This window comes from Eubalaena glacialis, chromosome 3 (assembly GCF_028564815.1).
Source record: "Eubalaena glacialis isolate mEubGla1 chromosome 3, mEubGla1.1.hap2.+ XY, whole genome shotgun sequence".
Classification (NCBI taxonomy): domain Eukaryota; kingdom Metazoa; phylum Chordata; class Mammalia; order Artiodactyla; family Balaenidae; genus Eubalaena; species Eubalaena glacialis.
The window spans coordinates 61,672,944-61,697,412 of record NC_083718.1 but is presented as its reverse complement, the minus strand read 5'-3'; the positions used below and the strand labels follow the sequence as shown (position 1 = coordinate 61,697,412).

Here is a 24,469-nt window from a genome sequence, read left to right as displayed (position 1 = left end):
TTTTAAGCTGAAAACATTTCTAAAGTAATTTGGAATTTTACAATAGCTTTTCAACTTTACCAAAAATATATCTTAATTTGCCCTGTTAATTTGTGCTAGGCTTAACATTTAGAAGATTTAAATGGAAATATCAATACCAATTTTAAAACACCTAAATAAATGGAGTTTCTAACACTGGCCAGGAAACGTTTACAACCAAAAATGGCAGTAACGTATTCATGCATGTCCAAAGCTCTCTTCTTCCAAACAACATGGACAAAAATCTGTTTCTCATTAAACACATAAGAGCCTCAGAGCCCCATAAGATACTTAAGAGAGGTGTCACTGATTCTCACTCCCCACCCATTGGATAATTCTGTTCACTTACTTATTTTTAAAGTCAGGTTTATTAAAATATACTTTACATACAATAAAATTCACCCTCTTAAGTTCATTTTGATGTGTTTTGACATACATACAGTTGTCAACCATCACCTTCATAGACGAACATAAGACATTTTCATCACTCAAAAAGTTCCCTCATGCCCTGCTGTAGTCAATCTCCACCCCTCCATCCTTAGCCACTGGCAACCTCTGATCTCTTTTCTGTCCCTATATCCCTTTCCTTAGCTCTTCCCAAATAATCATTATGAAGTTAATCCAGAAAATGGTAGTGATATAGAGACTATTTAAAAATATAAATTAAAAATAGAATTCAATTTTTCCCCTTAAAAGCATACTATTCCTTTGATGTGGACCCCGTAAAGTACAAAATGAAACTCTTTAGATATAGCTAAAAAAAAAGCTAGGCAAAATGCACATTATCATTTTGTTAATGGCCACACGAATGAGTCATGTGGGGAGAGGAGGTAGCTCACGGACCTTTTGTTCTTCCAAACTAGTCTGCAGGATAGAAAATTTCTATAGAAATAGAAAATTTATTCATTAAAGAAAAACAGAAAATTTAAATTCTACATAAAGGAGCAATGAAACTTGTTTCTTTCCCTAAGTTCTATTTCTGAAAGTAAGAGGATTCAAAAGGTAAACAAAAATAAACAAATCCAAGGCAACTCTTGAAAGAAATCCTTAGCATATGTCAACATCAAGTTTTGAAAGTTATTGCTAAACTTGAAAATGAGAGACTAAAAACAATGTGGTATATCTAAGATTTTCAACAAAGCCAAAAATGATACACAGTATCAGGAGGAAAAAGAAAAGATCTGTTCATATGACATGAAATTTGCTATAAAATCTTAAGGGAAACATCTTTCTGTTTGATATATAGTAGCCATACTTGATTTAAGCAGTAAATTCATTTCCATAAAATGTTTTTCAGGAATATATTAGCATATAATGATTCCCATTTTTTTCCTTGTTACAAATTTTTCTTTTATATCTTATTTCTCCTATCCAAGTACTAACCAGGTCTGACCCTGCTTCGCTTCTGAGATCAGGCAGGTTGAGGGTGGTATGGCATAAGACTGTATCTTATTTCTCTGGAATAATGAGGGACAGTGGGATTTTCTTTTTTAGCCCCATTTGCCATATGGATTCTGACACATTAAACTGCTTTTATTTTTTTCCCCGTCCAACAGAAAATTATATTTTTCTCTGGCTTGCTTTCTGTCTTTTAAATATCTCTATGTAAGGCTATAGGTTGCTCCAAAAAGGTACTAAAAATAAATTACAAGTTAATATTTCTTACAAGATAAATCTAGAGGAAGCTAAATTATTAATAAAATGTGGATTACTCTCTACGAAGAAATCCATGAAAACATCCTTTTAGGCACTGCTTGATTCCTTTAGTTATTTCTGACCCATAAGATATTAATTCAACAAATATTTACTGAGTTCCACCATGTCCCAGGTTCAGAAGATATAATAATAAGCAAGACAGTTGTAGTCCCGTTCCCCACAGAGCTTATCACCTAGAGGCCCTTTTTTCTTCACGTCTTTGAATACCACTGGATATGCTGACGGACCTATCCAATATATTCCAATTTACTTACTTTGCATCCACGCCACCACATTTGCCTTCGAAGTTGTTTGGATCTGTTGCTAAAAGCAGTTGCATTATCCGATAAGCTTTCTATATCACATAGAGGATGGAGAGAAGGATTAATCGACATAACAGCATTCTTTTATCTAGTCACACAAAGACAAGGAAACATTAATTTCTACTTCTGCAAATCTATTCCCTTTTAAGCATGAAAACAACATCTTTCCTTTCCTCTACCCACAAACTCTGGCATTCTGTATTCTAAAAAAGAAAAAACCAAAAAGTAAAAAATGGCTGCAGGTCAGTTTGCTCAATCCACTTTTACAATAAGAGTGAGAGAAGTCTTCCCAGGGCCTCAATGCTTTCAAATAAACTTATGAATTCTGGTAGAAATACTCTTTAAAAATTCAAATACTTGGCACAACTATAGAAAAAAAAATTTACACACGGAGAAGGCTAGATTCTTCGAAGATATCAAAAGTGACTGATTTTGAAGCAAAACTATATTTTAAAAGTGTTTAAATAAGTTTTTTGGTTAAAAAAGTCTGTCAAGGATTAATCAGATATTCATTCAGCCATTCATCATCTAAAAAATATGTGAGTGCCTAATAAGTGCCATGAACTAAGAACAGAGACTAACATTTGTCAGTAAAAAAATGTTACTAAGTCATCAGAGAAAGCATAAGATAAAAATATTAGATATGTGTGAAATAAGTTTGAAAAGAAGTGATTAGACCTATCCTCCTTGAGATCAGGAGAAATACAAAGCACATCAACGTAACAGGACAAAAGAAAAAAATAATCTAACTCTTCAACAATGAATTTTTAATCTTTCCATTCTCAACTGATCAATTAAAGAAATAATACAACAATAAGATGATTCAAAGCAAAGGGAGCTACATACAACTCAATAACAAAAAAGCCATCAACCCAATCGAAAACTGGGCAGAAGACTTAAATAGACATTTCTCCAAAGAAGACATACAGATGGCCAACAGGCACATGAAAAGATGGTCAACATTTCTAATGATTAGAGAAATGCAAATCAAAACTACAATGAGGTACCACCTTGTATCGGTCAGAATGACCATCATTAAAAAGTCTACAAATGACAAATGCTTAAGAGGGTGTGGAGAAAAGGGAATCCTCCTACACTGTTGGTGGGAACGTAAATTGTGCAGCCACTGTGGAAAACAGTATGGAGGTTCCTCAAAAAACTAAAAATAGAGTTGCCATATGATCCTGCAATCCCACTTCTGGGCATATATCTGGAGGAAACTATAATTCAAAAAGATACATGCACCCCAATGTTCACTGCAGCACTATTTCCAATAGCCAAGACATAGAAACAACTTAAATGTTCATCAACAGATGAATGGATAAAGAAGATGTGGAACATATTACAATGGAATACTACTCTGCCAGAAAAAAGAGTGAAATAATGCCATTTGCAGCAACATGGATGGACCTAGAGATTATCATACTAAGTGAAGTAAGTCAGAAAGAGAAAGACAAATATCATAGGATATCACTTACATTTGGAATCTAAAATATGACACAAATGAACATATCTACGAAACAGAAACACTCACAGACATAGGGAACAGACTTGTGGTTGCCAAGGGCGGGGGGTGGCGGGGTGGGGGAAAGGATGGATTGGGAGTTTGGGATTAGCAGATGCAAACTATTATACACAGAATGAATAAACAACAAGGTCCTACTGTATAGCACAGGGAACTATATTCAATATCCTGTGATAAACCATAATAGAAAAGAATATGAAACAGAATATATATATATGTATAACTGAATCACTTTGCTGTACAGTAGAAATGAACACAACATTGTAAATCAACTATACTTGAATAAATTGTATATAAAAAAAACAAAGTAAAGGGAGCTAAAAGTTAAAAACATTAAAACCATAAATGCCATTTTTCCTAAGTCAAGATTCCTAAAGTTTGGCTAGAAAAATGGGAGAAGTAAACTATCAAAAAACAGATTAATAACATCAAGAATTATATGAAGTATCTGTACCTGATTTGTCCTGTAGTTCATCTAGTCTCTCCCCTCTTTCTATTACCTTTGTAATATTTTCTTGCATGACATCAATGACTTCATCCACCTGATTCTGAACACTAGTTTAAAAAAAAAGATTAAAAAATAATGCATTCTTCTTTTGAGAATTTTACAGTTTTTGAGACTTTCATTAGACATGATAGAAAACAGCAAGTTCTCAGAATTATTCAACTCTAAAATGTTTAAGGCTTGTAGCAACAGTCCTTCCATTTGTGGGCTTGATTACTCAGGCAATTGAAAGACAACATGATACAAATAAAGTAATATTTAACTTATAGTTTATTCTTAACCCTGTTTCTTCAAATTAAATATACTGTCAGAATGCTCAGTAACTGCAGAATTTAGTCAAATAGCTTGACTCTAAATAATCCGTTTCATTTTCTTTTCAACAGGCCATTGAGGCATCACATAGACACAGCTATAAGCTACTTTTGCTCTACATATAGTTCACACACTAAGGCTAACAAAAGAGTTTGCCGAGGTATGTTAGAAGCCTATGAAAAATATTCAGTTTCCAAAATGGAAAGGTACAGTATGCTCTAGGACACTAAGGCTCAGTGGGTGTAACTCTTCACAGCTCATCAGTTTCCTCTTAAACAGGGTTTAAAACAATGAGCAACACTTGGGAGGGTTTTGAAGCACCCACGAAGGAGCAAAGAGGAAACATTTTTGGTTGTTCTTCAAAATGAAAATATGATTTTCTTCTTTATATCAGGTGATGAGAGCCTGTTCCAACCAAACTTCAGACTGTTCAATGAAGATTTTTTTTTTTTTAATAAATTTATTTATTTATTTATTTATGGCTGCATTGGGTCTTTGTTGCTGCGTGCGGGCTTTCTCTAGTTGCGGCGAGCGGGGGCTACTCTTCGTTGTGGTGCGCAGGCTTCTCATTGCGGTGGCTTCTCTCGTTGCAGAGCATGGGCTCTAGGTGCGTGGACTCAGTAGTTGTGGCGCATGGACTTAGTTGCTCCGCGGCATGTGGGATCTTCCCGGACCAGGGCTCGAACCCGTGTCCCCTGCATTGGCAGGCGGATTCTTAACCACTGCGCCACCAGGGAAGTCCCATGTTCAATGAAGATTTAAACTAAATTCAAAAATTTAATAATTGGACCTCAGCTGCCTACTCTCACTCAGAAGTTACCACCAGAGTACATAAACATAGAAATGATTAAGTGTCTAGTTTTCCTCTGTTGCTTCAATCATTTGACAAATGTCTAGTTTTCCCCTGTTGCTTCAACATTTGACAAAATGTTACCTTAAATTAGTTTATGGAATAAGTCATGCCAGAGAAATATTTAAAAGGAGAAATAAAATGAACTCACAGTTCTTATAACTCAAAAACTGCTTAAAATATAAAAACTGTTTAAAGTGGATTACTAGCAACTATAAGTATATATATATTTTAAATAAATAAGGATATGCAATTGTTCTTTCTAGTTGGGGAAGTGTATCAATTTATCAAATATCACCTAGGAAGCTTTTAAAAAAATTTCACAATACACATCTCCTCACTGCCCCTCTACTCTATAGCGAGTTGGGAGTAAGGCAGGACGTGTGTACTTTTGAAAAAGAGTTCTATCCTTTCCCTGTCACGAAGCTGTATCTTCAAAAAGTTTGCTTTAAAAACAAAATGAAGGCCCATTTAGACACATACGGGTTCAGAAGAAGCATCCTCAGATTCAAGTAGAATTACTATGTTTGATGATAGTCACCCCCCCTCCCATGTTAAAAGCACCCACTGATTATCCACACATAGACTTCAGGGTTCATCATAGCTTCCTAGAGTTCTGTGCCTCTCACACAGTATTCTACTAAAGGGTATAAAACGGAAGCACAACTAAAGTGGGACATGGAGAATTCCCTTCTGCCCACACAGATCTGAAAGAGCCCCCACGTGTCTAAGAGGTCTTGTTGCAACTCCTAAGCAGACAGCTAAAGATTTAAAATCTTATACAAGAACAATGGCACAAATACTTAAGCAATTTATTCAATAAATAATTAAGAAGAGCTTACTATGTACTGTTCTAGGCACTAGGAAAACAATACTGAACGAAGCAGACAATAATTCCGGCTCTCATGGAATGTATGCTTAAATGTGCAATGAATGCACTTCATTAACCTTCAGAGTTGTTTAACAGTCTGTGTCTAACCCATTACTCTATATTATTTACAGCATTTAACACCAAGCGAAAGTATTTATTTATTTACATGCTTATTTCCTGTCTTTCCCCACTAGGGGGTAAGTTCAACAAATGCAGAGACCTTGCCTACTTTGTTCACTTTTGTAGCCCCAGTACCTGTAACATTGCTTGGGAAAGAGTATGCACTTAATACTTAACAGCTGAATAAGTGAACAGTTTGGGTATAAGTCCTGCAAAGCACATCCAGCTAATTGAGAAAGAGTTATAAGGCAGATACAAGAATGTAGAGGTCACCATTTAACTATAATGGAAGCAGAGCTATTGTTTATCAAGGGCCAATCTTGAAATTCCTAGGTAGTTATTTTCCATCATATGCAAGAGATAATAGCCTAAAGTAAGGCGCAGCACGGTGGAAATGGACAGAATGTACGGCAGCTCCTACACATCATCAGATTATAGCTATTATGGATATTAACATACCTATACTACATGTGATTTTAAAATAAAACCAAAATAACTGAAGGAATCGTTATGGTCCCAGAATCCCCATAAGCAAAAGACTCCATGGATAATACAGGCAGATTAATTGGAATAGAATTCATAAAATTCCAGATTAAGTCCTACTAGATTATGATAAACCTAGGGGTACTACCTCAACAACATGACACACATGTAATCTCTATGGCTAATGGAAACCACCCAACATTTTAATTTTTCCTGCCAAGTGATTAATAAATTATTGTTACTTTCTCCTTCACATATTACTATCCACTGGTATAACCCTCTTAATCCAGCCACTGTATAACTCTCATTCAATCTTAAGATAACGGAAAATCTCATGACTGTGTTTCTATATTTCAAGATATTTTCATGCCCAGAACACAGCTTTTATAGAAAAAAAAAAAAGAAGAAAATCACCTACTTATTTACTTTAATATAAAGGATAATTTTTAAAAAAACAAGTGGAAAGGGACCTCCCTGGTGGTCCAGTGGTTAAGACTCCGCACTCCCAATGCAGGGGGCCCGGGTTCGATCCCTGGTCAGGGAACTAGATCCCGCACGCCGCAACTAAGAGCCCGCATGCCACAACCAAAGATCCAGCAAGTTGCAACTAAAGATCCTGCATGCAACAATGAAGATCCCACGTGACACAACTGAGACCCGGCACAGCCAAATAAATAAATAAATAAATTTTTAAAAAGTGAAAACGTATTTCCCCATGATTTTTTACACTTTCATAGCAGTTACAATACTTTGATTTCTATTTGTATTTTCTGTTGGTCTTATCCTCACTATTATACTGTAAATGCCTTAAAAACAGAGATTGTCCCACTCATCTGTTTCCCAGGTCATGTGAAATGTGCCTGGTAGAAAACAGGCATTCAACAAATATTTTCTGATCTGAATTAAGTATTTCATTTATTCAAAAATATTTATTAAGGAGTTATTATTATGCTATGCATTGAGGATACTGATGTGAATGTTTTGATCCTCAGCAAGATTACAGTCTAGTGGGGAACACTGGTAGCTAGGATTATATTACCATATGTCAAGTGCCATAATGGAAGGAAACACATGGTATCAGTCGTGCAGCCTAGATGAATCCAGCCTGGACCAGAGATGGCATCAAGATCCTGGTGCTGAGTTTTGAGAGGTTAAGAGTGAACTGGGCAGAGTAAAAAAAGGTGATGGATGGTGGGAAAGTTCTAGGCTAAAGGAATAAGAGGAGGGGATATTTCAGGAACCAATGATTACCTGGATATGGGTGATGGAGTTGGGGCAAGAAAAGGGTAGAGAACTCCTAGATTTATAATTTGAGCAACTGAGTAGATGTAGATGATGGTCATTAACTGAAATAGAAAATTAAGGACTCAAAGAAAAAGCAAGTTTTTGAAGGAGGGTGTGGAGATTTATATCATTTCCTGTTAAGAGTCATATAGTAGAAGAAAGGACACAAGAGAGAACATACCCAGGAAAATATCAAGACATGTAGAGAAAAGACATTTTAACATTGTTTTAAATCCTCCTTAGAGTCTGATGGCACTTGTGTTCCTGAGATGTCTCTATTCTAATTATCACCACTACAGGGAAGCCACGTGGTGTAGTGTAGAGAGACCAGGCTCTGGACACAGACAGATCTGGGTTTGCAATTCAGCGTTATCACTTACTATGTATGTGGCTTTGCAAGTCATTTTGCAAGCCTCTTTGAGCCTCATATTTTTTCACCTTTTAAATGAAGATGATAATCTTTCCCTTATGAGAATTAGATGTGACAAGTGTGTTTTAAACACTTAGCACAGTTCCTAACGCTTAGCATGTGTTTAATGTCAGTGTTCTTCCATTAAGGGAAAAAAAAGCTCATGCTCTGCAACACACACTCATCCATTATTTTATAAAGAAAATATTTATTTTCACAGTTAACACCCCCATCTTGTGGCCTCTTAAGGTACTGTTGACAAAAAAAGTTTTAAATGTATGCTGCATTTTTGCAAGTATATATATATATATATACACACACACACATATACATATATACTATATGTAGTATATATGCTGTATTTTTGCAATTACATATATACATATATAGTACATATGTACATATATACGTATATATATGTATATATGTGTATCTGTTCATCATGGAACATTCCTTGGGGGAATAAAGTTAAACTTGTTGGACCAAGGCTATAGATAGAGGAGATTTCCTACCTGTGGCAGAGAATGCCTACAATTCACTGGAGTGGCATTTATAATGCTACTATTTAATTTAAAAGCAAAGGAAACATTCCAAAGAGAATCATAAATTTTTTATATAGGCATGTGACTATTTAAAATCTTTCCCAAAAATCTTCCCTGAAAAGTAACACTGGAATACTAAAGAACCCATTAAAAGGACCTACTGCATCAGCACAGGGAACTATATTCAATATCTTGTAACAACCTATAAAGGAAAAGAATCTGAAAAAGAACATATATGTGTATAACTGAATCACTCTGCTGTACACCTGAAATTAAACATTGTAAATCAACTTATACTTCAATTTAAAAAAAAAAAGTGACACTGGGCATTTTTGTGGGATTAATCTGTTATCAACATGTCAATCAAATGCAGACAAAGCAACAATGTTGCTGATCCACACATCAAAAAAACACCCTGTATGGAAAGTCACACATTAAGCAGTGACAGCACACGTTAAAGAAACTCACCAGTGCTCGCAATTTTAGTTACTAAACAAATGCCAGGAATCTGTTCTTGGGCAAGTAGCGTGGCAGGTTGTGCTCCACCATTCGGGGCCACTTTGGGCATACGCCTGAGTCGTACCCTGGTTAGATAAGCACTCATGGGGTTGTGCCAAGGGTTAATTTGTGTGTTTTGATGACTGACCACCTTCTGAGTATGTATGATAAGCCTTCAGCTCTAGAGTAAGAGCTATTACACTTCCTCAACAGTGCCTTACTGTTCTAAAATTCTGTGATCACCAACATTATTATGGTAATTTAATATGCACATATACACATTCACGTGCATGTGTGCTTGGCACTTACTAACATAGACATATCCTGCAATGCCCACTCTGTACAACTGGCACTGGTTTTGGGGTTCAGCTGGAAAGTCATACTCAAAAGACTCACTGGGCCACACTCAATACCAGGCTCACTCTGCAGAAGGATGTCAGACAGGAAATGAAGCACATTGGCAGGGAAAAAACAGGTGTGTCATCAGTGGAGTCCTCTTCTCCAGTGGCAGCTGAGGTATATATGTGGGTGGATAGAAAAGTCACTCTGGCTCAGAGAAGGGCAACGGCTCTGCCATGGCATCCTCGCTACCTTGAATGCCTTGTGATTCTTCCAAAGATGAGGATGAGTGGCTTCTGAGGCCATCTCCCACTCACCTCCCCATCTCCCCTAGGAGACTGTCATGAGACAGTTTCTTATCACCTCCCAGGTTCTGATGACATATAAGGCTTTCTGCAGGATGTATCTGCAGACTATAAAACCACTTAGCTGCAGGCTAGAATTGGCTCCTTTGTAATAGGGCATCTCACTATTCATACTGCAGCCACCCGGACCCTTCTATTTTGCTATCATCATTTTTGGTGTTTAGGACAAGAACCCAGGGAGCTGGCACCTTTGGCTACTCTTCCTTTGACAATCTATGTAAGTAATAAACTGTCTGAATCTAAGTGGCTCATTGTATCTTTACTGGCTGAATCAGACACTTGAAGCAGCAGAGACTCTCTCTTCTGCTGGCCTTGAAGCAGCCAGCACTGTGGGTTGTACAGCTGCAAGGAAGTGCATACTGTCAACTACCTGAGCTTGGTCAGGAGCTTCCGATGAGATCAAAGCCCTGGCGACACCTTAATTTCAGCCTTGTAAGACCCTGCAGAGGGCCCACCTAAGCAGTGACTGAACGCCTGACCCACGGAAAATGTGAGATGATGAATGTTTGCTGTTTCAGGCTGCTAGGTTCAGGGTAACTTGTTACACAGCAATAGAAAATGAAAACATCCCATTTAGTACTCAAACCAATTTGGTGGTACCTTGATTCTGTATTACAGAATCCATTAGCTAGGATCAGGCTAAGTGTGGACCTATTTCTTCACACCAACCACTACCTGACTAAAGCCCAAGTATCTAATCAATAACTTTTTTCTTTTTTAAACTGTGGTTTATTTATTTATTTATTTATTTATTTTTGCCACATCGCACAGCATGCGGGATCTTAGTTCCCCCAACAGGGATCGAACCCGTGCTTCCTGCAGTGGAAGCGTGGAGTCTTAACCACTGGACCACCAGGAAAGTCCCTCATCAATAACTTGATACCCCATTACAGTACCCTTCCCACTATGTGCCATCTATATTCAGTCTTAGGGTAGCAACTACCCCTCCTTAGATCCTGAACCTGGGCCATTCAGTTTATCTTCCAGTTTACCTTTTATAGCTCGGTAAGTTTCCAGGCCTATTTCACTGCTCCATTCATTCCTTCTCCCTTCTTGCCAGGACTCATATGATTCTAATATTAGATACATTCACTACAGCATTATCCACCATCTACCATCAACAATATATACAGAAAAGCTCTAAACTGAAAATTAATGAGCCATAAAACTTAGATCAATAAATGGATTAGGATAAGTAAGAGATACGAACAAATTCTGGAAGTATATAAATAAGATACTGTACTTCAGAAAACTAAATCTACTATATTACTTTTATTATCATGCTGAAAATGGGAATCAAGCTATAGATTTAAAACCAAAATAGACCTTGAGATTATGCTAAATAAATGAATTTGATATATAATAATTAAATTAAGAAAACCAACAACCAGGAATTGCATCTCCTTAGCTATAATTAAGAGGTAACTTTGTGAAAATGAAAAGAGTGACTGGGTTTTTACAACCTAGTAGTAATATTAGTCTACATCAAGGCTCAGCAAATTTTTCTGTAAAGGGCCAGACAGATAATAGAGAGTTTGGATTTTGTGGGCCATAAGGTCTCTGTCACAACTACTCAAATCTGTCACTGTAGTTTGAAAGCAGCCAATAGATAACAGGAATGGCTGTGTTTCAATAAAACTTTACAAAAACAGGTGGCAGCCAGATTTGGCTCATATGCTGTAGTTTGCCAACCCCTGGTCCTTGTAGAAATATGATAATCATTTAAACAAATGAGTGTCTCACAAACTTACTGCTTAATTTTTTCATTTCTAGGTCCAAATCTTGGTCCAGATGGTCCCCTTCTGAAAACAAAACACCAAGTACATATTAATGAGAGCATTAAAACAAACACCAAAACAGAAAACACACACACTTGCTGAATTCTAAACATGGATCATTTATCATAAGGAACCACATATTACTGGTACTGATGGAACCTAATGATATTTAATCATGTCTGTACTTCATTGGTACTTAGTGCGGGCCATCACAACCTAATTCTTCTGAATGTTATCACTTTTAATATAATTCTTAGTTATACACAGGTAGTTTTAATCATTAAACTCTGAAATACCATAACAACTAAAGTGCCAGTGACTATGAATAACTTTATGATCAATTATAGAACACCAGAAGTTCAACTACCTTGAATTTAGGCTCTAATGAAATGCTGATTTGGGGGATGGATGTAGAGAAAAATCCATTCAAAACACTAAAATTTTTCCAGTATGTTTTTTGATTACTCACCTTAAAACTTAGCAACATAACTAAAGGGAAATGTAAGAGTCTATGAAAATATTAACATTTCTCAAATTATTATCTCTCCATTATAGTCGAGTGTTGTATCATTTAAACCAATCCATTTTAATACTCTGAAAATTAAAATTTTTGGATGTTTTAAGTAATTTTCCATCTTCTGATGATAGAAAATAAGGTATAAACCATAAAACTCAAAAAAGAATAGGTTCTGTACCAATTAAACACTAATTTCCCATTTCCCCCTCCTCCCAGCCGTTGGCAACCACCATTCTACTTTGTGTCTCTATGAATTTGATTACTCTAGGTGCCTCAGATAAGAAGACTCATGTAAAATGTATCCTTTTGTGACCAGCTTCTTTCACTTAGCATAATTAATGTCTTCAAGGTTCATCCATGTTGTAGCATGTGTCAGAATTTCCTTCCTTTTTAATACTGAGTACTATGCCATTGTATGTACATACCATATTTTGTTTATCCATCTTTCCACTGACGGACACTTGGGTTACTTCCACCTTTTGGCAGTTATGAATAATCCTGCTATGAACAGGATTATTGTTCATAATAATCAACAGGTGTTGATTAATTTTTAAAAAATTATTTCAGAAATTTTATTAGCTTTGTCTTCCTTTCAATACATAGAACCACAGGGTGTGGTAGTGTGCCGGTTTTGTCGTCAGGCCCTTTGGAAGATGTACAGCATTATTTGGGAGTGAACCTCCAGTGTACAGTTAGCCTGAAAAGTTTTTGTTTCTCACTTACATTCGGGTGATCACTTGTTTAGCCAAAGCATCTGACCTTTTCAATACTGAGTCCTTTGTTGACAGGTAGCTGTTGCTCTAGTCTAAGGCTTCTCACTGTAATTGGCACTATGAGCAATTAGCTTTTTGACTCTGGAAACCTTGTTACCTGTAGGAAATTATCTTCCCACTTCATCTGACTTTCCTGCCCAAAATGATACTATTTCCTGTTATTGGATTGATTTCCATCCTGCAGGCTCTTTTTGCCAATTGCTTCACCGCAGTCAATTACTTTTTTTTTTTTTTAATGTTTTCTGATTTTATTTATTTATTTATTTATGGCTGTGTTGGGTCTTCGTTTCTGTGCGAGGGCTTTCTCTAGTTGTGGCAAGCGGGGGCCACTCTTCATCGCGGTGCACGGGTCTCTCACCATCGCGGCCTCTCTCGTTGCGGAGCACAGGCTCCAGACGCACAGGCTCAGTAATTGTGGCTCACGGGCCCAGTCGCTCCACGGCACGTGGGATCCTCCCAGACCAGGGCTCGAACCCGTGTCCTCTGCATTGGCAGGCAGACTCTCAACCACTGTGCCACCAGGGAAGCCCTGTCAATTACTTTTTATAAAATGTTTTATACAATGTTTTTTGTTTGGGAAAAAAAAAAAAAGCCTCTATAAAAAACTCCACAACATTATAGCAAAGTGGGAGGTAAAAGTTTCCTCCCAGGCATACCCTTCTGGAGGTATGAGCCTCCAGAGAAAACTCCTGCAACAATATGTCATCCTTCCTGACTTTGAAAATAAAACCCAGGCCCTTTCTAATCAAAACTGCAAAGGACTGACCAGGTTAATTAATTCTGACAGAGCATCAAGGCAATCCAACAGGGAAAAGATAATCTTTCCATCAAATGGTGGTGGAACAGTTGGATAGCCATATGCTCCCCGGCCCCCCCAAAATGATCCTTCACCCGTAACTCAACCATATATAAAAAAATTAACTTATAATAGATTATAGACCTAAATGTAAAAGTCAAAACAATAAAACTTTTGAAAGAAAACAAAGAAGAAAATCTTAGAACCTTTGGGTTTGGCAAAGATTTCTTAAACAAAAACAATGAAAGGAAAAATTTAATAAACTAATTTCATCAAAATCAAAACTCTGCTCTTCAAAAGATACAGTTATGAAAATGAAAAGATTAAATTACAGACTGGGAGTAAATATCTGTAAAACATATATCTGACAAAGAACTTGTATCTTGAATATATAAAAAACTCACAACTTAATAGGAAGACAAACTTAGAAATGGGCAAAAGATTTTTAACATGTACATCATCAAAGAAGATATAAGGGGCTTCCCTGGTGGCACAGTGGTTAAGAATCCGCCTGCCAATGCAGGGGACACGGGTTCGAGCCCTGGCCCGGGAAGATCCCACATGCTGCGGAGCAACTAGGCCCGTGAGCCACAACTACAGAGCCTTGCTCTAGAGCCCATGAGCCATAACTACTGAGCCCGCGTGCCACAACTACTGGATCCTGCGTGCCTAGTGCCCATGCTCCACAACAAGAGAAGCCACCGAAACAACAAAGAGTAGCCTCCGCTCGCCGCAACTAGAGAATGCCCGCACACAGCAACGAAGACCTAACACAGCCAAAAATAAATAAATAAAATAAATAAATTAAAAAAAAAAAAGAAGATATAAGGATGGCAAATACACACAAAAGAAGATGTTCAGCATAATTTGTAATTATGGAAATGCAAATTAAAACCATAATGGGATACCACTATACACCCACAAGAGTGGCTAAAGTTAAAAGACTGACCATATGCAGTGCTGATGAGGATCTGGAGCAACTAGAACCCCCATACAGTACTGGTAGGAATATAAAGTGGTACACAACTTTGGGAAACAGCTGTAAACATACACCAGCCATTCCACTCCTATTTACCCAAGAGAAATGAAAGCATAAGTCCACACAAAACCTGTACATGAGTGTTTATAGCAGCTTTATTTGTAATAGCTAAAAACGAGAAACACCCCAAATACCCATCAATAAGTGAATGGGTGAATGAATTGCAGTATGTTCATACAATGGACCACTACTCAGAAATAAAAAGAAACAAACTATTGATGCAGGCGACAACATGGGTGAATCTCAAAATAATTATGCAAACTGAATGAAGCCAGTAAAAAAAAGAGGCATACTGTATGACTCCACATCCAACAAAAAATCTAGACAATACAAACTACAGTGATAGAAAGCAGATCAGTGGCTGCCTGGGACTGGGAGAGTGACAGATTACCAAGAGGTTTGAGGAAACTTTTGAGGTGATGGCTATGTTCATTATTTGAATTTCATGATGATTTCACAGGTGTACAGTGGGTATGTCAAAACTCTTATTGTACACTTTATGTGTATTTTATTGTATGTCAGTTACACCTCAATAAAGCTGTAAAAAGAAAAACAAAAAACTTACAGAAAAAAGTCCTCTTCTTCATCTGAATCATCTTCCAGAAGATTTCTCTGTCAAAAAAAGGGAAAGACTTGAGTTTTTAGATTCCAAGGGGCTTACAAACTGTCAGGGGCAGAGTCATGAAACAAGTTCTATCCTGGTGAAATTTCTTAACTCCAAGCTTCCAGACACAGGGAAGAGTAATTATAGGTGCTTCACTGGAAGCTAAAAGATATGGAACCACACTGCAGACTTTCTAAGAAAATGCTTATAAGCCCGGAATCCTTTGACTGACCACAAGGTAGAGAGGTCACCGAAGCTGGCATGGGAGTGAGGGATGCAGGCAATCAGGGAGGGGCAAGTCCTTCCTCCTCCCCCTGCCTTCCAGTCTCTCTCTATCGGTAGAACCTAAGAAGAAGCTGGGGGCAAAGGAGAAATGTAGCTGCAGAGTCCAACTGTAGCATCAGAGAGAAGAGTATAGAAGGTAGGTTTGGAGCTGAGAGACAAGGGTTTATGAACTGGCACAGTCCACCTAACAGCTACTCGGCCTACAAACAGACCTCTACACGTATTTGAACTTCCAAACAAAAACAACTTTATACTTTTACCTTACAAGATACAACTGTTTTTCTTAAAATGAGGAATGTCTCACCTTCTCCCCAAAAGGGGAAGATATAAAGTTCCAAAAGGAGGCTGAAGAAAAGCAAAAACCAGACCTTTTCAGCATGCAAGAACTCCAACAGTACACAACTTGTAGGCCGAATAACGGCTCCCCATAGATGTCGGCATCCTAATCCCCGAAACCTGTGAATATGTTTCCTTGAATGGTAAAAGGAACTTTGCAGAAGTTATTAAATCAAGGATCTTGAGGTGGGAAGATCAATATAGTGGGCCCAAAGTCATCACAAGAGTACTTAAAAAAGAGAGAGGCAGAAGTGTGTGTGTGTGTGTGTGTGTGTGTGTGAGTGAGAGTGAGACACAGAGAGAGAGAGAGAGAGAGAGAGAGAGAGAGAGAGAGAGAGAGAGAGAGAGAGAGGTTGGAAGATGTCACCCTGCTGGATTTAAAGATATAGGAAGGGGCATGAGCAAGGAGGTCAGGCAGCCTCTAAAAGTTGGGAAAGGCAAGGAAAGAGGCTTCTTCCCTATAGCCTCCAGAAGGAACATGGCCCTGCCAGTGCCTTGATTTTAGCCCAGCAAGATCCATTTTGGACTTCTGGTCACCAGAACTATAAGATAATAAATTTGTGTTGTTTTAAGTTTGTGGTAATTTGTTAAAGCAGCAACAGGAAGCAAATACAACACCCATTTACCTTTTCTGAAGAAACTACTCAAGGAATTACACCAGCTAAAAACAAAATTAAATCAGAACAAAGATCTTAAGATGGAGATTGATATACTCAGTACATCTAATAAAATGTGTGGTCAAATCTAAATGGAAGATGATTGTGAACTATAACTTGCAGCTATGGAAAGAGAAAAATGCATAATATAAAGAAAAATTCTAAGAGAATCTAACACTTTTCTCACAAGCCCACCAGCAGGAAGTGGAGAGTAAAGTGAGGGAGTCAGAAGCAAAGTAACACACTCATCTTGGTGGGGAGAGGAGTGGAGAAGTGGGAGGAGCCTGGAATGAAAAAGTAGTGTGGAGGGGCATCATTTTTGGCATGTTGAGAGAGAACACAGATTTAAACATTATTGTTAACATACAAAGTTAATTAAAAAGAGAGAGGGAAAGAGGAAGAAAGGGAGGAAATTTTTAACTGCCTAGTGGTCCTGGGGGCAGGGAAAAAGTGAGGAAAAATAATCAATCTAGCTAAAGAAGTTAGGGAAAAGAGGGAAAACATAAGAAATACAATGGATATCATTATCTCTATATATTATAATAAATAATACACAAAGAGTAAGAAAATGAAAAGAGGATGTGTTCAATATTCATTTAACAAATATGTTGGAGCATCTTCTATGTACTAGGCACTGTTCTAAGTACCAAGCATCAGCTTTGGACAAGACAGACAAGGTCTGAGCTCTTACAGAAAAACACCTGACGGTGATGAATGTTATGCAGAGAATTAAAACAGTGATGGGATAAAAAGTGACAGGGTGACTAAATAAGATTAGGCTGTCAAGGAAAATCATTCTTAAAAGGTGAAATTTAGGCTGAGATCCAAACAATAACAAAGAGCCAACCAAAGATCAGGGTGAAGAGCATTCACTGCCAGCAGAGGGACTAGCGAGTGCAAAAAAGTCCAAATATATCAGTTACCTTAATAAATGTGAATGGTTTGAATGCTCCTCCTAAAAGTAAAAACTATACATGATTAGAGTTCAAAAAAATTGCAGCCAATATCTGTTTATAAGAAATTTACCTAAGATAAATGTCAAATAAAGGATGAAAAAAAAAAAGATGAAAGAGATATATCAGCACATTCTAACAAAAAGAATGTTAGAGTTAGCAAAAGTAATATAAAGAGATTATTTTAGGACAAGCATTAAACAATCAAATAAGATTTTACAATGACAAAATGCACAATCCACCAAGATTTAACAGCAATGAATGTTTATATGTAACAATATAGTTTCAAAACACATAAAGCAAAAGCTGCTCAAATTATAAGAAGAAATGGATACATTCAAAAATCATAGGAAAGCTTTAACATATCCTTCAGAGATGGAGAAACCAGGAAGACAAAAAAATAAATAATCTAGAACTGTGTACTCAGCAAATGTTATTTTCAAATATCCAAGAAATGAATAAGCAATAAAAGAATTTTAATAAATAGCCCAAACTAGAAATTACACAGGTCACATTCTCTGGGCATAATGCAATGGAAATTAAAACAAATAAAAGGAAATTTTAAAACACTCTTCTGTTAAAATGTTAAAAGGTAAATGCAAACTTAACAAACTATTTAGAAATGAATGACACTGGGAACATTACAAAACAAAATCTGTAAAGTATGGTCACAGCAGTACTTAAAGGAAAATGTGACCTTAAATCCATTTATTTATGAAATTACAAAGACTGAAAATATATAAAATAAGTATTTAACTATTAAGATGAGTAAATTACTCCTAAGTCACAAACAACCCCAGAATCTCTAAAAAAAAAAAATTCATGAATTTGATTACATAAAAATTTAAAACATAAAGAACATACAACATCATACACAAGGTTAAATGGCAAGTAACAGGCTGGGAAAGAAATCTGCAACATACTTTCAGACTAAAGGGTCTGGTATATACAGAGACTAAAGGGTCTCTCTTATATAAAGGTCTCTGACAAACTAGTAAGAAAAAGACACATTATAGAAAAATCATCAAAGGAGAGAAATAGACAATTCCTAACAGAAAAAGAAATGGCCAATGACCACATGAAAACATGTTCACAGTCAATAATATTCAGGAAGATACATTACTTCCTTCAACAAATATTTCTAGCTAATAAGTAACAATCATTACATTTACGATACAGTTTATTTGCCTTAGAGGATGATGATACTAAAGTGTGTTTATTATAGCTGCCCAATGAGAAACACAATGAAAACAAATGTCTTTATACTTATTCACTGAACAAACACAAGAGCTAGGGATACATTATCAAAAAAGGGTAATGAGATACAATGAGATGTCATTTCACACCCACTAGGCAGATAATAACAAGTGTTGGTGACGAGAAATTGGTGGTGAGGAGAAATGTGGAGAAATTAGAACTCTCATACACAGCTGGACAGGAATGTAAAAATTGTGCAGCCACTCTGGAAAACAGTTTGGCAATTCTTCAAAAGGTTGAACATACAGTTACTATAATACCCAGTAATTCTACTCCTAGGTATTTACCCAAGAGAAATGAAAACATATGTAATGAAATGAAATGAAAATAAAAACTTGTATGTGAACATTCATAGTAGTGGTATTCATAATATCCAAAAAGTGTAAATAATCCTAAATGTCTATCAACTGATGAATGAATAAAGAAAGTGTAGTATATTCATATAATGGAATATTTTCAGCAATAAAAAAGAATGAAGTACTGATATATACTACAACATGGATGAACTTTGAAAACGTTATGCTAAGAAGCCATTTACAAAAGACAACATAGTGCATGCTTCCATTTATATAAAATGTCCAGAATAGACAAACCTATAGATTTGTGGTTGCCTAGGGCTGAAGGGATGAGGAGAACGGGGGATGATTGCTAAAAAGTACAGAGTTTCTTCTTGGAATGATGAAAGTGTCCTAAAATTGACTGTGGTGATGGTTGCACAATTCGGTACTAAATACTAGTTACTAAAATCCACTGAATTGTACACTTTTAATGAGTGAATTGTATGGCATGTGAATTATATCTCAATAAAGCTGTTCAAAAAAGTGTTATAAAAAAAAAAAAAGTGTTATAGGAAAGAGGAACAAAATTTTTTAAAGTTTTATAAAAGTAATTTATAAATTCTTAGAACCAATCAGTTATCAAATTTCATGATCTGATAAACATTCAAAAGGAGGACTTTATTTAAACAGCCAATTTTTTTTTCAATTCTGCTATCTAATATCCTATTTTTACAATAAATTGCAGTAGTAGTCAACCAACAATGTAAAAAGAAAGTGCCATAGTTATGGTCTTAGAAGTAGAACTGATTGAAACTGTATATTTTATATTTTTGAGTAAATAAAGCTCATTTTAAAAAGTTTACTAGCAGTTAGTCTATTGGTGGATTGTATCCCCCTTCAAGCAAAAAAACAGACACTGCATAAAGAGTCAGAATAAAGGGATGACAAATGATTCCTGTACTGTATTTCAAGATACTTCTAAATCATAAGATGTTGGACAGAGGTTCTAAGGTTGTGTAAAAAAGGAGCATGTACAATGAAGTCAAACAGACTATCTGCTGTTTAAGGGCAGAGACCATGCCCTCTAGTTTTTAGCACAATGCCTAGCACTTACTAGGTAGTCAATAAACATTTGTTGCATGAATCAGAAAATAAAGGAATGGCAAGAAGATAGGAAGTGAGGGAGGGCTTTAGGTTGCTGGATGAAAAAGAATAGCTCTAATCCCTTCCCTCAATAAATACTTATTGATTACTTATTCTAAAAGTAGCCTATCTACAATATTCATATCAATGCTATCTTCCAAAATGCTGCATAATTTCTATATTTATACAATCCTGCACAGAATGTTCTGAAATAAACTAAAAATTGAACATTATATAAAAGCTACTCTGGACTCTGTGGCAACTGCAGGACCAGAATCCTTTATCTGCAATTCCAAAATCTAAAAAGTTCTGAAAACCAAGAGATTTTATAAGCTTTGGAGTCAAAACTCATTTGGAGGAAAATCTTACCTGAATTGATGTTAGCTAATTTATATACTTAATTAGAATAATCAGACATTCCACTGAGAAATATTAATATGTTTGGAGGTGCTGCTCTAGACCCCCAAAAGGCTCTTGTATAATGTGCACTAACTAGCTTTGTAAAATCTGAAAAATTCTGAGGAACTCCAACCACATTTGGCTCCAGAGTCCTAAATAAAATATTGTGTATTTGTACAAAATTCCCTTTGAAAGACTAGAAAGAAGCTGGGAACATAATTTGGTCAACAATGGAAATAGAATTTGGTTGAGTCCCAATCTAAGTAACATATATTTTTTAATGTTTACTATGAAGAAAACAAATAGGACTCGAATACAGCCATAAATATTAGATTATTCTAAAACAAATTATTTACAAAGGAAAGAAAAGATATTTTGAATCTTTCTTTTTTAAAGATTAAGATTCTGAACTTACCCTTTCACTTTTCACAGAACCAGTGACATCATCATCATTTAGGTGGCGCTTAAACTTGGGAGGCATCTCTTTTAATGAAGAAGTACTCTTCTACTTCTCAGCAGAATAAGTCTTCACCACCTTAAAGAGAAAATAAATTTCATCAGATCTGAGACTTTGGGGTATAAGCTAAAGTACTGAAAACAGCATACAAGGCCCTAGATGATGGGGCCCCTCCAGTTCTCTGACTTCAACAGCTCCCTCTCACCTGCTCCACTCCAGTGACCCTGGCCTCCATGCTAGGCCTCAATACACAACAGTTATTAAAAAGAGAAAATGGAGGTAACTTTTAGAGAACACGTGGGAGAAATTAGCGAAAATATTTTTATAAAATCAAAGAGCAGCTTGTGTAGGAGAGGGGGAAAATTAGGAGGCTGTCCCCTTGCAAATGAGACATCAAATGCTTAAAGATTTTAACTTGGAGTCAGAAGATGGCAGAACACTTCTAATTCTCTCACTTTTAGGGAGTTGCTTAAACAATGATTCTGTTTCCTCATCTGTAAAATAGTGATTTCTAGGCTTCTGCATGGAGTTGGGATGGTCAAATCAGATTAATACATACATGCAAAAACATTCTGTCAATTACAACGCCCTGTTCTAATGCATGACACTAGGTGCTCCAAGAAAAGGGGTAAGTTTGGAAAGTACTGGGTTAAACAAAGCCAGGTTTTTTGGTTTTGTTTTTTTTGTTTGCTACAGAACGTCTCACAGTCTTTTATATACTAATTTGCATTATGATTTTCCAGGAAAATGCTTGAATATGCAACATAGTCAAAATTTTCTTGAGAAAAAGCTGACATGCAAACACGAGTTTTCAGTATCTTGGACTAGAAGATGGATGAAAAATAAGAATAGCTAAGGTGTACTGAATGTTTTACTATGTGTCAGGCACTATGCTCGGCGATTTACACACATTTTCTTTTACTCTTTACAACACTCCTTCGAAGTAAGCACAAAGAAACTAAGAGAAAACTAAGGCTTGGTAAAAGATAAGTAACTAATAGTGTTAGTCACTCTACTGATTGAAATATCAGAAACATAGGCCTAAATTATTAATGGCTGTGCATGATCAATTTTAATATTTATCCAATTAGTTGTCTATCAGGTTATACAGTTCTGTTCTAGAAAGACCACTTCCCTGTAACAACCCAGCAGTCCTCTTTCCCTTTCCACAAGAAGAACCTCTAAGATTTTTAAGTATAATTAGACATTCGTTGGTTAATATCATACACTTAAAAAAGAATAAACAAGCCCAGAGTCCAGTTTCATAAACAAAATAAAGTAAAATTTTAAGTTGACTTCCCATCAAAACAAATTGATACACTTTTCTTTGATAAGAAATAATTTTCCAAACCAGAAACTTAACCACTTGTAACAAAAACCAAATACTTGCTACCTAAGTAACAGCTCTAGAGTTCTTCATTCTACAATATTTCTGTCACGTACATCCGGCATCTGACCCATTTTATTCCTCATACTTTGATTTCAGAATAATTCATTCATGCAGAAATGTTACAGAATGCATGGAGAAACAGATGACAAAGGAAGCAACCGAAGAACTAGAGCTTTTAATTATACCTGTATTTTATTTATATTTTAAACCCTACAAAGGGGCTGCTTCAATATCCAAAAGCAAATAACAGGCCGACTTACATAACATCTTTATGAAATATACAGTAAAGCTACAAGTTTAATGATGAGCAAACCCAAATTCAGGTCCCATAATCCAAGAATCAGCTTCATGAAGGCAAGAAATCACTGTCTGACAAACATAAAAGCCATCAGCAAAGCAGCAGGCAGATTAATTAACTGTGCTTGATGAAGCACAGGGTAAATGATGATATTTGCACCAAATGACTAGTAGAAATAAACAATGCTCAGAAATTAGATTTATACATATTCTACCTAAGAGTTCTCCTGTACAAAATACATATGAATTCAGGTGTTTGGGTCTAGGTATATATGTAAATAAGAGAGCCTTCACGATGTAATTCAACATCACCAATACATTTTTAAAATGTCACATCACCATACGCTTCTTATGCCATCATACGTTTACAATTTCATGTATTTTTTGAAGAGGCAGTACGTTCTGTATTCAATGGCTTTACAAGTAATAAACTTCTAACCTGTTGTTTAGCAAATGTTGGCTTCTTTTTTGCTTTATGCAAACAACAAGCACACCAAACCCCCTAGTATTTCATTTCAAAAAAGCTTCAATCTGGGCAGAGGCTTCCCTTTTCCCAGCCTGCGTTCCCTTTCTGACTCCTCTTCCTCATCTCTCATCAGCAGTCTTGGTTGGTGCAGTTTCACGGAAATAAGTGACTTGGATGGACACAGCCTGGAGATGTTATTCACAAAACCTGTCAAAGTGTAATGATTCACCTCACCTTCCGGTCATTATAAACACAGCGGGGTTGGTGCTCTCTCTCCCAAGCCTTTTAATGGTGAAACAAATCCATCCCTCCAGCAAGCAGCTCCGCTCACCGCCCCCTCCACTCCCACCCCATCTGTCGCACCAGGCCACGTCCCCCGACATCTCCTAACTCTAGTCCTTTCTGCCCCAAGATCCCCACTCGGAGTCCGGGCTGCCTCCCACTCTTCTCCAATCTTCCCCAGCCCCGCCACTGTTCTCTTCCCATTTCCCCAGAGCACCCTACAATTCCCATTCTTCTCCCCCTTAACCGCTCCCCATCGCACACCCCAGTCCTGGTCGCCCTTCCTCAGGGAACCCTCAGTCCGACCCCAGCCTTTTCCCACTCTGGGCTCCCTCCACTACCCCCGAGGCCGGTCCCCCTGCCCGACGCGGACGTTGGGGGCGGCGGGGCAGGGACTTCGTCTCCGTTTCCTTCCTCCGCACATCAGCCCTTCCCGTCGGGAACAGGCGGGCGGCCGTACCTGAGTCTCCCGGGGAGCTCCGGGCAGCTCTCCGGGGCGGGCAGCAGTGGGCGGGCGGAGGAAGGAGTGGGAAGCGGAGGAAGAAAGCGGGGAGGGGGAAGACAGTGGGCACGGACTCGGCGCCTACCGCTCCGCCGCAGCTGCACCCCCGCTCATCGAGCCGA

At 37.1% G+C, this 24,469-nt stretch overlaps 1 protein-coding gene across 3 annotated transcripts in view; it reads right to left on the bottom strand.

Annotated features, from left to right (window-relative positions):
- The window catches only part of VAMP4 (vesicle associated membrane protein 4), a 29,680-nt gene extending 5,211 nt beyond the window's left edge, over positions 1-24,469 (bottom strand). For 2 of the 3 annotated variants that reach the window (XM_061185718.1, XM_061185720.1), the window contains exons 1-7: positions 24,306-24,469; positions 23,537-23,770; positions 21,369-21,488; positions 15,608-15,654; positions 11,891-11,941; positions 4,016-4,116; positions 1,989-2,068 (exon numbers count right to left, since the gene is read on the bottom strand). In XM_061185718.1, coding sequence (XP_061041701.1) covers positions 1,989-2,068; positions 4,016-4,116; positions 11,891-11,941; positions 15,608-15,654; positions 21,369-21,434 — 345 coding nt within the window. In that variant the 5' untranslated portion in view covers positions 21,435-21,488; positions 23,537-23,770; positions 24,306-24,469. The remainder of the gene's footprint in view (positions 1-1,988; positions 2,069-4,015; positions 4,117-11,890; positions 11,942-15,607; positions 15,655-21,368; positions 21,489-23,536; positions 23,771-24,305) is intronic. The other variant, XM_061185719.1, reaches the window with a different exon arrangement.